Source organism: Phocoena sinus, chromosome 7 (assembly GCF_008692025.1).
Source record: "Phocoena sinus isolate mPhoSin1 chromosome 7, mPhoSin1.pri, whole genome shotgun sequence".
Classification (NCBI taxonomy): Eukaryota; Metazoa; Chordata; class Mammalia; order Artiodactyla; family Phocoenidae; genus Phocoena; species Phocoena sinus.
The window spans coordinates 88,027,160-88,042,822 of NC_045769.1; the positions used below are offsets into that span (position 1 = coordinate 88,027,160).

The 15,663-nt window shown below is 34.7% G+C and overlaps 1 protein-coding gene across 5 annotated transcripts in view; it reads right to left on the bottom strand.

Annotated features, from left to right (window-relative positions):
* The window catches only part of ARHGAP15 (Rho GTPase activating protein 15), a 623,633-nt gene that overhangs the window by 478,907 nt on the left and 129,063 nt on the right, over positions 1–15,663 (bottom strand). For all 5 annotated transcript variants that reach the window (XM_032637027.1, XM_032637031.1, XM_032637030.1 and 2 more), the window contains one exon: positions 14,750–14,839. In XM_032637027.1, the coding sequence (XP_032492918.1) occupies positions 14,750–14,839 (90 nt within the window). The remainder of the gene's footprint in view (positions 1–14,749; positions 14,840–15,663) is intronic.

The window sequence follows — 15,663 nt, forward strand, 5'->3', positions numbered from 1 at the left end:
AATATTTAACTCCAAAATGCAAAGCAACATGGACTTCATGCTTTTTCCTAACTAATGATTTTTAACATGAAGGTCATTTTCAACCTTTAGGAACAAATAAAAAATACCATTTGCAATGAAAATATGACAAATATAATTTTCTTAGGTCATTTGCAAGCTTTTCCATCAGCAGCACAGAAATCAAATTTCTTTTCTTTCTCCCAGAAACTCTTGAAGTGCCAAAACTTTTCAGCTATATTTAGATTTTCCAACTGTAGCTCTATCTGGTCTTATGTCTTACGGCTCAAATTTTGGGTTAGAACCTCTATAGTTGCTGGCCTAACAATGACCTGTGACGACCCTGGGTCCTGTTGATCCAGACCATTTAAAAAAATAGCATAAATATACAATAGTCTCTGATTTTTAAGAGGCCAAGAAAGATACTATCTTGAAGACTCTGAACATACTGTTCCATGAGCATTTGCTGTGATTTTTTCTCTTGTAACTTTTCAAGCCAAATTATGTTGCCTCCACCTAATGTTGCAAAAACTTTGGGTGAAAGCCCAAAGTGATTCTGAGGCTCTGGTATGGTTCTGTGTAACCTGGCATCTTTCCTGGAAGTTAACTTTGTTAGGCGGCTATTTCTATAAACAAACTGAGTAATAGAAAAGACACATGATGAGATGAAATGCTACTACCTGCATTTTCTCTACAACCCTGTAAGGAACTAGTGCTTGGTAGTTAATTATTAGAAGCTGACACCATGAACTGGGTTTCCACAACCTTTACAAAGGCCTTTTATACTGGCTGAATTTTACTTTCAAATATGTTATTTTTTTCTTCTAAAAATCAAGCCATTGAATTTTCTTTGTAGGCATATTACTTGTATCAATTAGCTGTTGCTCTGTAACAAACTAGCCCCAAATTTAGTGGTTTAAAACAATAATCTTGTATTTGTTTACAATCAAGAATCTGGGTTGCTCTTAGATATTCTTGAACAGTGATATTATCACAAGTCCTGGACCTCCATGACAGGTGAGTCAGTACACTAGGCAGCAGGAGTATTTCTGGATGTCATTCACACATCAGCCTGGCTATCCAAAACTTAGCAATGCCTGCAGCAAGCTCAGGCTATGGTGTAAGCTCTTTGACTCTTCAGTCATATGACTCAGAAAATTCAATGAGGAATTACAGTATAATGCTGCTGTGGAGTTTGTGGCAGTTTATAAAAAGATCCTCACAATGAAGACCCCCAGGGTTGTGGAGGAAGACTTTGCTTCCTTCAGTAAAGAAATCCTCACCACCTAAAACATAGCTCCTGGCCTATTACTGGGTTAGAACAGACTGAGCACCTGATCACAAGACGTCAAGTGACTATGTGACTTCAGCTTCCCATGATGAGCAAGGCATTGTCAAATCCATTGAATAATAATATTGGACAACAATCCATGGATGGAAATGCTATATTTAGAATTTGGCCCAAGCAGGTCCAGAGGGCCTAAGTAAGTTACATGAACACATGGCCCAAAGCCCCATTATATCTGTCACTATTGGAGTAGTGCTTCTCTCTGAGCTTGCACCTATGGCCTCATGGAAGTTCCTAAAAGCCAACTGATGAAGGATGAAAAAACTCAAGCCTGATTCATGAATGGGTCAGCTCAGTATGTTGGTGAACACCAAAAATATGAACTGCAGCTGCACCATAGGCCGACCCTGGGGTGAGCCTGCAGGAAAGTGGTGAGGAGAAATATTCCCATGGGGAGAAATATAAGAAAGAAACTTAACTTGTTCACTCTGTAGAGAGCAGGGCAGCCTGAGGTAAGCATATAGACTGATTTCTGGAAAGTGGAGAATGACTCTGCTTTTTGGTCAGAGGCCTGGAAGGAAACAGTCTGGAAGGCTGGAGATAAAGGAGTCAGTGGACTCATGGGAGTGGGCACAGGACATGCAAATCATTGTGTTTTATCTTCATGTGTTAATGTCTACCAGAGAGTAAGTACACCAGATGACTTAATCAGTTGAAGTCCTCTAACCTTTGTCTTTAGCCACTTGGAACTTGTAAAATACACTCATGAATGGAGTGGCCCTAGTAGCAAAGATGGAAACTATGCACAGATGCCAAACCATGGCTCCCTCTAACCAAGGATGATATAACTCCTACCACTGCTGATTGCTCAGTCTTCCAGCAGCAGAAGCACAACTGAGTCCTTAAAAGAGACTAACCAGGTGCCTGATAGCAAATTCACTGTATCAGAGCCCTTCCTTTGAAAGTGGATCCCGGGATCCACTGTTCTTACTAAATAACATATTATTTGGTAGCAATCAACCTAATAGAATAATGGAATGACTTCTTAAAGTCTCAGTTAAGGTGATAGCTTAGGGATTAGACCCTGTTTGGTTAGGGTGTCGTATTGCAAGATGTAATATATATACTGAATCATTATCTGATATATGTTACAGTGTCCCCAACAGCTAGATTATATGAGTCTAAGGACCAAGAGGTAGAAGCAGGAGTAGCTCCTGTAGTAACCCATTTGCAGCATTGATACTTTTGACTTTTGCAGCTTTGGCTCTGCTAGATTAAAAATTCTTGTTCTTGGGATGGGGGAGAAGTTTGCTTCTGGCAAGGATTAGTAATGGAATCACTGAACTTAAAGTTATAATAAGTCCTCTAACCTTTGTCTTTAGCCACTTGGAACTTGTAAAATACACTCATGAATGGAGTGGCCCTAGTAGCAAAGATGGAAACTATGCACAGATGCCAAACCATGTATGTAACTATGGATACTCAAGCAGTGGACCAACAGACAAATAAAATAGCTGCTATAATCATGAGGATAACTGGCCCTATTATAAGGAGAAGGTGAAGTTGCTTCTGTACAATGGGAGTTGAAGAAATGATTCAGGAACTCGGGGAATTCACTGACGTGTGTCTTCGTGTTTCTGTGCCTGGTGAGAGCAGTGAACTGTCAACTGCAGCAAACAGAGGCTGGCACTGTCAAAAAATTAAGGGCTCAAATCCGTCAGGTATGAAAGTCTGATTCACCTCATAAGGCAAACACAACAGACTAGTTGCAGTCCTGACTGAGGGTGAGAAAAATCTAGAATGAGTCGTACAAGAAGTAGATGATTAATAGCAAATATGACCTCAGACACAGTGGCAGTAAAGGAGTGTAACTTATACCACCACAACTTTTTTACTACCTCTTTTGAAGAAACTGAGGCCAGCCACCATCTTGGAATATTCAGAAATGGATTAAGGTTAACATGAGGTCCAAGTCAACTTGAGTATAGCAAGGAGTGAATTGCATCACATACTTCTTGTGTCCTGCCTCACATCTTCTTGGCTTTACCTGTGACTCTAGCTGTAGCTGGTGTAAACATTTCTGTGAGGGCTTCACATTCCTTTGTCCTGACTTCATCTTGCCTCAAGCATGCACCAGGTATCTTTCACTTTCTGTCACTGATATTCTCTAGTCTAAGGAGGAGGACACCTGAAAGAGCCTTCTTGGTGCACACACACACACACACATACACACACATGTGCAGCCTAAAAGTCAAGAAGATTTAAAGATATTATCCCATCCGAGGTGACCCTAAACCAAAGGGATGAGAAGCTGATGAACAAATGCTTCATTCTGTTAATCCTTGGGTGAAAATTCTGACAAGCATCCTAGCCACTTTGACCCACTCAATAACGCTCCTTGTAGTGCCTTTTCCTCCTCTGTTTCACTCTTTCTAGTTCTGAATTCTTGCTTTCTGGGACATCTCGCAAATAAACTACTTGCTACAAAATTCCTAGTCTCTAACTTTGGTTTGAGGGGGAACGCTGCCTAAACCAGAGGGCATATATGGCAAAACTGTTTGCTTAAAGAGAATTCAAACCTAGCTTCCTATGAAAGGAATGGATCATTCCTCCACTGAGATACAGCTGTCACTGTCATAAAATTTAGCATAAACAAATACACCATTAAATGCCCTGCTATAAAATGTAACATCCAGCAATTACATACTAAAGGATTTAAGGTGACATCATTCATTATAGTATGTGAATGATTCTCCTGGCTAAATGGGAATTTAGTGTTAAGTAGCTGTAAAAGCTGCCAAAAAGCAAATGTTATTGAAACAAACATTAGCAACTTATGACTACAGCCTGGAGCGTCCTGACCATAGCTACCATCTCTGTTACGGAGCCATTAGAAGCCACTATAGGGTTGTATCCAAGTTGAATAGGAGAATAATTTACTTGAAATTTTATACTTATAGGTGAAAGAGACTGGGGCATAATCATAGATTTTACTTTCTTTCTAAGGTTTTATTGTTGTTTTTCATATCCTCTTCCTAAATAGAGACAGGGGTAGGGGTAGGGGATTAAGCGATCTTCCCAGGGAAAACTAGCAATGTTCTTCCATGAGTCAAATTAAATATTTTGAGGGAGAAAACATTTTAAGTGGCAAAAGTAGGTAGTTATCGAGGGTATTATCAAGTATGCGTTCACAGAAGGAAAATCTTAACCAAGAATTTAAAAATAAAACCCACAGTCTTACTTTAAAAACAGGCATTTACAAACTTTTTTGCAAAGATAATATGCATTTGATATTATGATTCTCCCAAGTTAGTGCAATGGCCTTTTGTTATCTGACTTTTACTAAATTATAAGGTGGTTTAAAGATGTAGGCAAATAGCTGGTAGAAACTGAGTATTAACTATTAAATATCATCCCTGAGAATTCAGGACTGAACTTCAACTTTCCTCCTGGGGTAATTTTAACTCATTATCTCCTATAATCTTTAAAGACTTGTGATCTATATAAGTATACACTTTAAGGATCAGGATTTTCATTACATACAATGAGACATTCTACAGTTATTAGAAACAAAACATACACTGAAGTTGCCAAGATAACCCTACTGCTTCTGATTAAGAATGTGTTAATTCACTGATGCTTAAGAACCATCAAAATTCCTTAAATTACATTTTAACTATTATATTTTTGATAAAAAGTACAGCATGAGCTGAATATTTGTCATTTAACTTGTAATCCATGAAGAAAGATGACTTCGTAAGTCTCTGAGTCATTACCAATTAATCAGATTTCTTCAATATAACAATTGAATGACTGGGAAGAAATCTTGAATTTTATGAGGCCCTACACATTTCTCTCTTTTGACGCTGTAAATTATGTTATTTCCAAAATCAAGCTCAGTAAGTGGTAACTTAAAAAAAATTCATGCTTAGATCCAAAAGAGGGATTACAACATCTCACATATATTCTTATTTAAGCAATATAGTATATCTGTAGATTCAATAAATCTTCCTAATATTTGACTACATATTTATTTTCTAACAGAAATGAGTGTTGATAAAATTCATCAGTCAATAACAGCCAAGAATAACTTCCTTAGATAAGTCATGGAAAATATATTTTCATGTTCAGGACAAAAATTACACAAGTGTGTCATTGCCTCCCCTGAATCCTCCATTCTATGACAGGACAGAGAGAAAGGACTGCCATCAGATGAATAACACCTAGGGCCATGGGATTTCAGGTTTAAGCTTAACAACATAAATAGAGACCTCCTTTGAATACCTCTCCAGAGCACCCAGCCAAATCAAATCAGCAAAGTCAGTGTTGAAATGCCAACTAGCCACCAGATGGCAGCAATGCTTTTATGAATAATGCGACATTATGTGCAGTCCATCTAAGATTTCCTATGTTAATAATAGAACAATCCTTACTTTAGCAAAAGGACAGATTTGTTCGTAATGAGGCCAGCCATTTTTTTCATGTCACTAGTTATATTTTGTGGGATCTATTTGCTTTCTAGAATTTGGGCCTCCCCAAAATATTTATTTTCTTACACATTAAACATTAAATTGTTGTTGAATTTCATTTTGATATCGTGGTAGAAAATGCCTGTGGCTTGAAACAAATATTTTCCTTTCTGATGGACAAATAACATCTGCGGTTGTAAATGTTCCAGTGTAGCTGTCAAAAGAGAAGGGTTTCACATAATTTCCTGCCACCCTCATCAGTCATCCTACACATCAAAAGAGTGTGTTCATAACCTCCCTTCCCACGAATTGATTTCAAATCTATCACAGATCTCAAATATCAGAAGCTTCTCCTCTACTTGATCATGGGTGTGAGAATTGTGAAAAATGAAGCACTGTTTAAATTCAAGTTTTAAAAAAAATCCCTAAAAACTATCAAGGTCTATATTACTCAGGAAGGGAATCCTCAATATCAATGTTTCTTTCCCTTTTGGGGCTGTTTGCAGCATTTGTTAACTTCTCCACTGTAAATTTTTTTTGGTTTGCACATGTTCACCAAGGAAGTCAGACTTAGAATTTCTCCCAGTGTTGGAAATAAAATGTTAGGCAAAGTGGTGGGATGAAGGCCAAGGATCTAATAGCTCTCTACTAAAAAGAAATTCATCTAAAGCCTCCAAGTGAATGTGCCTCTCTTGGTCAAATCACCTCATACTGATCTGTTATCTGAAAAGAGTTTAACAGCTTCCTTCCTGATCCTTCCCCACCATCAGGCATTTCATTTCGTTTCTCTTAGATCATTTCTCAACATTCTGTCAAGATAAAAAAACAGCCTCCTCTCCTTTTCAAATACCGAGAATCCTTAACTGTCCTGCAGTGTTTACAGCCTTGCTCTTGAATATTTATTTTCTACTGAATTTTTAGTAACATATTTAACTCATATATTGAGAGGTTGCATAGATTCTACAAGTGGCCTCTCCAGTTCTGTATGAATGCTGGCATTTTCCTTTAATTTTAAACTTATTTTTTTTCTTGTGTACATTTCATACCTTTGTTATGGACGCTTGCTTTGTTATTTTCTTATACTGCTTTAAACACTGCTTTGAGGTTTGAGAGTTTTGCTCACCACTGCCCAGATTTTTCCCTGCTCAGTGACTTGTGGCATATAAATGCTGTGAATATATATTTTTTTCTCTTGCTTTCAGGTCCAGCCTCATTACCTTATGTTTCTAAAAACTGAATGGCATCAACTATATCTCTGCCAGTGATCCTACATTATCCAAAACCACTCAATTTTATTTCACCCTGTGTCACCCTCATGGACAAGCTATAAAATGTCATACCATTTATTTGCCCCATCTATTATGTACCAGCTTTAGGGATTAAATCGTTCCTTTTTCTGGAAAAAGCCTGTTTACTATTAAAAGAAATCATATTCATCATGAAATAAACACCGTTGTTCTCCTTTAAAATATAAAATAAGAATTTTGAAACAGATATGAAAAAGGAATAAATTGGTTTGAATGTTGTCTTGCTAGCATCAGTGTAATATCTTTTGTACTTTACAAAAGGAAAATTACAAATGGAAAAACCATAACACTTGATGATTCTACTTTGATGCCATGAAATCCCCCATTGGCAGTGGTGGCTTTTGCTCAGGTGGGTGTTATGAAGGCCCAGGTTTGACCCCACATAACTCAGCTAGCCTCACTCTGGTTCTGCAGACATGGGGAAATGCACTGTTAGCCCATGTATGGCTCAGTGACCAACACACCAGTTCTACCAAAACATCAAGAAACAGAGTGTGTTCCATAAGCGGAGAGGATTTACATCATGATGTCAATAAATGAAGAATGGCATGTTGCATTTAGCCTGGTGTCAAACTAAAATCCAGAATTTATTCCAAATGGACAACTCTTATCTTTGAGCACACGGAGCCAGCTATTCCAGAAAGCGATGTGAAGTGAGCTAACCAGTGACATAAGCCCATTAGGTAACACATATCCATTCTTCTGCTAAAATATTAGAAGTATAGGAAGACAAGTTGACATTTTCTCTTTTTTTTCTTTATATTTTTAATTTTGATTAATTTTATTTTATTTTGGAACCTTAAAATCCTGGTTCTCTTGGCTAATTTGGGACTAAAAGGTACTAGTATGGCTATTGTCAATCTTTACTGTCATCCAGTAGCATTCTGCTTTGATGAGAGTTTAAAAACAAATGAAGACAGTAAGGTAGAAGACAGTGAGGTAGCATTGTGTCCTTTGGTAGTCAGTATAATAAAGAAGCTGTGCAAATGAGACCATATCCTCACAGACTTCCATGCTTCATGGAATCACCAGGCAACATAAGCTTGCTATTGTTTTATTTGATAATACACCCAAGGTATCAGTATCTTAATTCTATACTTGAGATTATACCTGTTTTTTACAGAGATCTTTATTACTTCTCAAAAGTTGAACCAGAAAAAAGACAGTGGTTTCCAAGTAACATGGTCTGAACAAACAGGCATGTTCTTCATTTGAGGGGTGTACTTGCCATCCAAGGACTTGTTTCTGTTTCTCTTTTCATCAGTCAGGCTAACATGCTCTTTGGGTCTCACCTTAGATTTCTGCAATCAATTTTATTTCCTGCCTCCAGGCTCTCTCCTTTGCAGTAAGTCTTATATACACCCTTAACGTTAATATTCCTAAATCAAATCCCCAATTAGAAAAAATTATACCATTCCATTCATCAAAATTCTTCTGTGAAATCCCACTGGTAAAAAATGAAGCCAAAATCATCAAAATAATATCCCTTCCCCTTCAATCAGAAAAAAAGTGTTGTCCTGATATCTAAGTAGGGGATATCTCATTTGTTGTTGTCTCTCATTTGGGGGCATAGTAGCTGCACTTGTCTCTAAGTTCCCTTTTGCAAGATGCTCTCAATAGCTTGGTAGAGGCTTTCAGGGCAAAATGCTTTTCTTAAAGTGTTTACTGGGATATGACATTAATTAAATAACTTGTATTGATTAGATATTACATTCATTATACTATTTACTTATAGACTAGGATATTAAAAATAATTTCAGTAATGTTTGAGGACATATATCCTTAGACAATGAATGAACAGATTTTCAATGGTATATTTAATCTTAGTCTCTTGGTTAAGTTCATAAGGTAGTACACAGAGTACAGAGACCCTGAATTGCATTTCACAGAGGCATACCTCTCCTATCCATTTTCTTCCAAAATCCACATCTGGAATTGTTCTCAAAGTACTGTGAGATGATGTGGTTAGAAGATGAATACAACCCCATCTTATTTATGTTAAAAATCAGTCCTTTGGAGTTGCTTTCAAATACAGGGCTGTTTCACTTTAACCTTAACACAGATGGGAGGCAGGTGAGTTAAAGGCTTCTCTCATTTCTTTGCTGTGAAAAACTGTAAGCTGGAGGAGGGATCCTACCCTGGGTTCTACATAAAGTTACAACTGACATCGCCAAAACTGGAACACACGTCCCCAGACTCTTGTGCTCTCTCCACTGAACCTTCTGAATGATGGATGAATATCTAATAAGTAGATAAAATGATTGGGGACAAGAAAAAACTAAAAAACCTACTGTATTAGACATTAATGCTGCTCTTATTCTGGTTTATTTTTAATGCCATGCCTTTTAAGATACTGTGAGTAATTCTCCAAAGTGAAACCAGCTTTACTCGAAATCTAATGCATATATGAATGTGAAGAATCATCCTTTTGCATTTAGTCTAACTATAAGCATTGAAAAATGAAAGAGAAAATTGATAAAAGCTCAGATTTATTTTAAATCATCACTTTTAACAGAAGGAAATGGATAAAAGCAAAATACCAGTAGTTTTCCTTTTGGCTTAAAATGACATTTTCCAAGATGTTATTAAATTATCTTCGCATTAATAAATTTAAGTAGTACTTAAAGATTTTAAGCTAAGACATATTCAGATCAGGAAGAGCTATCAAATTATGTTTAAATGTAAAGCATATCCATGGAAAATATTACATGAATATCTTTAATACACATTATAGTCAGAAGACTCCATCCAAAGTCAGAAAAGAAATACAACTAATGATAAATCTATTCCGAGATTTACTTTTAGGGACAGAATTGGCTTCCTTGAGATATTTTTATATGTTAAAAATGAGCCCGTGTAATGCAAAAAAAAAAAAAAAAATCTCAAATCCAAGAAATTTGGCCATGGTTTTTGTTGAGGTTATAAATTGGTGGTGAGAGGAAAAAAAATAAACTTTCATCTTCTTGAGTCATTTAATTTTTTTCTGCCTTTAAGGCAGGCAATTGATACATTTCTAATCAACCATAATTCATTAATAGTAGAATTATCTTATTTAAATCACGTAATCTGTAGATGAGCCTGCTGCATGTTCATGGGTGGAATTTTTTGAAAATTTTATTTGAAAGGAAACTCAGAAAAACTGAGGCCTAGTCACCGTCTGGCTCTGAGAAAAGGTTTAATTATTTCAAATGAGTAATCAAATACTGTTGTAATGAAAATGACCAAGAAAACAGATAGTATTTTTCTTATTCTTAACCCCCATTTTAAAAAGTGACTAGAGATGACACTCCAGAAATCATCTTGGAATATAGAGCCTATATTGTGGACATAATTTCTTAAAATTTTTTTATGACAATGAATTTCTTCTCTTTTTTTTTTTTTTTAACTGAAACAATGCAATTTTAGCCTTAGCAGTAACCACTGAATTGGTTAAAAGGTTTCCAGTCTTCTGGTTTAAAAATGCAGTATGAGATATAGTCTCTATCTTCGTATATTCTTTGAGGAGGCAAAACTAATTTACATGACAGGAGTAAAGAATATTTTAGTGCTAAATTAAAAGGCATGGAATTAATTACAGTGCTTGGGACCATCATATATTTAATAAGAGGGCAGCTTCTTGGAGGCTGGGAATGTTTTAGAGGTGTGTCATCTATTTATTTGATAGCCATATCATGAACTCCTTTTCTCCAGACTTTCAAAAATGTTTAGCTCAGAGAGCCTTATGTTCAAAGGAAGGAAGGAAACCTGAGTGAAACTTTTCCTTCAACTTTGAAACAAAAAGATAGTAGATGTTTAAAAATTACTGATTGTTATAAATTATTTTACAACCATTTTCTCAACTGAACTTCTATTGAAAAGCTTTGTAAATGCCTGACGTATCCATGAGGAAAGAGAAGGTGACAGAAGTACTGCTTATGTTACAGATGCTGCCTGACAATACTGCCATCCTTTCACATGGTTTTATTTAGTTATTACAAGTATCTCTCTGTAAATGACATTTAGGATTATTTAAGATTATGTTGTAATCCTTTTAATCCTCAGTGCTTTAAATTTCAGGCTAAACACCAAAGAGCAAACTAGCACTTAGCAGAAATGCTTAAAACATGTGATTTGAACATAAATCTTTTTATTCACTCTTTCCCTGATGAAGACCTAGGGTTGCTCTTAACTAAGAAAACTCGTACCACATTTCATTACAATTTACTCGGTTGCTAAATGCTTTCTCAAGCTACATCAAACTTGTGATGGTCCTTGACAATTACGCTAAATGTAGAATTGAACAAAAGTTAGCAGCAATGAACATTTACTAGTTTAACTTAGAGTGTGTATGACCTTTATAATAAATACAATATGTCTTTCAGTGTTGGTAGTGTATGTGTGTGGAAAGGACCATTCTATTTATTTTTTTTTTTTTTTTTTTCATTCATTCTATTTCTTAACGTCAAGCTATTACATGTGGGTATATACATTGACACATACATCATATATGCATACATGTATGTACATTTATACTTTAAACACATATGACTTGTCTATGTCTACTTTACATATATATATTATAGAAGTTGCTAAATATCTTTAATATATTATTTATTATTAAAGCTACTTATGTCAAAAACTGCTCTAAAATAGGCAGATGTTCTTGAACTCAGCCAGTGAGCATCATTCTGAATTACTGAGAATAGTTGAATACAAAACCTAATTAGTTAATGCTGGCACAGTTATGTTACTATGTACCAATCAAATAAGATTGAATCTACCTCAAGAGTTTAATAAGACTTTGACTATAAAGAAAATTTGACTTTTAATGCAAAAAGAAAATGAACTCAAATGTCCAAATGACATATACAAAGGAAACAAATGAAATCCTTCCATTTTTTTGTGTCACAAATGTTTGCTTATGAGTCTTTCAAGCATATCTCAGGCACATGTTTGTTTGTTTTCCTCTTCATTTTAAGTTCAACTTCTCTAGAGACATTGTAATTATGTGGCATATAACTGCTCATCCATCAACTTTTTAAAGACAGATTTCAAATTTTAAATTATTTCTAATTTTGCTTTTCCTTGATTTTTCTTGAACCAAAAATCTCAATAGTCATTAGCTATCTGTAATCTATAATTCATAGACTGAGATTGAACACCATGCCTAATTCAAACTTGGTATTCTAAAGCTATTTCTGATGTAGCACATCGGCTAAAACTGTGATGGTCTTTTTCACTGAGGAAGAAATACTTCATTATCCTGTAGGTAATGAAACCCTTGAACACACACACTCAGATACCCCAACAATGCCTTAATACCATGTTTTTGAGATATAATCATGTTTATTCTGATCATTTGAGAGTTATTCCAGCTAATGTACCTAATCAAATATTGATGCAAGTCATCTAGAGCTAGCTCTCTGACAAATCCTTCCCGATGCTTTTTTGTTAACAGAACTATAAAAGCTATCTATATTGTTCCTCTTGAAACGCTTACTTTCACTATGGATACGTATTAGTCAATTTTACCTAAGCTCATATGTTTAGATGATGAAAAGATTTCAGCATGACAAGAAAACCACATGATTCACCCCAAAAAGAATGAAGCAGGAAATTAAACCTGAAACTTTCTTTAGTTTTATTATTTGCAACATCCTTATCATCACCTCTTGTTTCTCTAAACTAAAGGGTACAAGACAAAAAAAGATAAACTGGATGTAAGAAAACTAAAGTCCCATGAACTGCTCAGGTATCTTACAAACAAAGCTAACTGGCAAGATTTTCACCTCCAAAAAGCTACCAAAAGTGAGAATAGTTTTAATATCTTTGGAAGTACCTACATTAAGAAATAAGAAAAATGAGTAAAATATTATAACAGAGGTAGTCACACCCCGAAAAGGTTAGGATGATAACATATTATCAATGTATTGGTTTAAATATACATCTATGAATATTATATTCACAGCTATGTAAAATTATACTTAAATATTTTCTTCCGTATTCGCAGCCCTGTACACATCATACATATTTGATTATCATCCTCATTTGTGATCTAACTTAACTCTTCATAAGGTTAACAGAAGGAACTGAAAAAGTCTTCCTTAGTTCAACTCCGAGGGTTTCTACTATTCAAGAATTATGTCAGTGTCAAATTTTAATGTCTTTATTTTTGTTTTGTTTTGTTTTTTATAATGTCTTTATTTTATAACATTGATGATTAGGATGCTAAACTCACAATACATAATAAAACTAAACCACTTAGCTCACCCTACCCTGCTCAGAACTAGCCATACTGATTATCTAGGTTGTCACAGAGGCTAGGATTATAGCCCCTAAATTTTCTTATTTATAGAAGAATAAAAAAAAAAAAAAGCAAGAGATTGGGAGACAGAGTATATCACTGATCTACAATTCCTCACTTTAAAATAAAATTTAATTTTACTTCTTGTTTCTGTAAGTTCACCTTCTAATCACTTTGGGCTTTAGTCCTTTTATTTCTTGGCAAGTATGTTTAGTGTTATTTCTTTTTTTTTGTTTTTCTTCTTTCCTTCCTTTCTTTCTTTCTTCCTCATTTTTGGTTAAAAAGAAAAAGGAAAACAAAAAAACCTCTACCATATAAAAATGAATACCTAAATAGAATTCAACTATAATCAGAAAAATAAGTTATTCCATAATATGTTAAAAGTGTTTTTTCATGTTGTTTTGTTTTGTTTTTTTAATTAACATAAGTCCAAATTATTTGGCTAGAACTCATTGAGCATTTGGAAAATGCAAAAACAAACTGAAAATCAGTTTTTTCTTCCCAGTGAGAGTTCAGATAAGAAATGTCACCTACCTATACTTCTATAAGACCGAATACATTAATTTTAGTGATACATTTAAGAACAGAATTGACTTTTCTTCAAGTGCTAAAATGGTCTCAGAAGACATTTGATACAATAATTATGATAATCTAGTTCCTACTAAATGATATAAATTCTAAAATATACCTATAAAGTTATTGGTTACTTTGGAGATATAAAAGTAAATTAAATGTCATGTAAATATAGAAAAAGATCAACTTCCATAATCTGAAGTTATTAATTGCCAAAGGGATTTCAGTAATATCATATGTGAAATATTACGTTTTCCCATTTCCTTTCTTTCAAGGATTTCATCTGGTGCTTTCCATTCAAAGGAACATGATTGAAATTATTAATCACAGTTATTTTTTTCCAAAAAATTATACAATATGAAAAATCCAACTTTTATAACTGTTCAGCTCTCTCCATCCCCCAAGTTACACTGGTAAATGTAATTTATGACTGGAAAGCAGGAATGGCAATGAATGTAAATAGTTTATCATAATTAGCAAACCTTACTTTGTTTACGTCTGAAAGTCCTACATTAAATCTATTTAAGCCAAGCATTCTAGGTTTGAACCACAAACAGCTATCATATACACTGCAAAATTCAATGACTTTCGGGTATATAATTAATCACCACACAACATATATTTTGTGTCTAGATAGCAAGCAGTCACCAGGGAAAAACAACAAAACAACCAAAATTCAACAAGGAAGAGAAGCCAGGTTTTTCACAATGACCTCTACACAACTAGTTCATGCACATGAAAACATCGTAACAAGGTAGTCTTGTTTTGATTACCCAAGAGAGCTCAGATTTAGAAGGAATAGGAATAATTTGAATCTATGTAGCATTCTCACCTGAAAGACATTCTTTCTGCTTGATTTTTCTTTGGCCCATTCAATATATGCCCCACACAAATCCACACTTTCTGGTTTGTGCCCAGTTTTCTGCAAACGAAAATGCAATAAGAATAAAAAGCATACAACACTGGAGATGCATGTCAGAAAAAATAAAGCTTTATTGACTTAGCAGCTATATATTTATGGTATAAAGACTTTCTTATCTTTTTTCCAGTTTCAAATAGATATCCTCACCGTCATGTTCATTGCAGCATTATGTACAATAGCCAAAACATGGAAATGACCTGTGTCCATCAATCCATCAATGGATGAATGGATAAACAAAATGTTTTATATAATATAATGTTTTATATTATGTGTGTGTGTATATACATATATATATATATATGTATATACACACACACGTAAGTTAGACAGGAGACAAATTCTGCATGATTTCACTTTTATGTGGAATCTAAAGTCTAATTCATAGAAACAGGCTGGTTACCAGGCACTGGGGTAACTGGAAGATATTTGTCAAAGGGTACAGACTTTCAGTTTTAAGATGAATAAGTTCTGGGGATCGAATATACAGCATGGTGACTATAGTTAACATTTTACTGTATACTCGAAAATTGCTAAGAGAGTAGATCTTAAATGTTAGAACCACACATACACACGCACAAAAAGGTAACTATGTGAGGTGATGAATGTTACTAACTAACCTTAGTGTGGTAATCATTTCACAGTATATCTGTATATCAAATCACCACATTTCATGCCTTAAACTTACACATTAATTGTCAATTATATCTCAATAGAGCTGAAAAAAAGAAAAAACAAATTTAATAAATATTAAGTGCCAACTGTATGCCTTTTAGAAATTCATTTTTCAGACTTTAAGTCTATACACATAAGTATAATGTGTATTT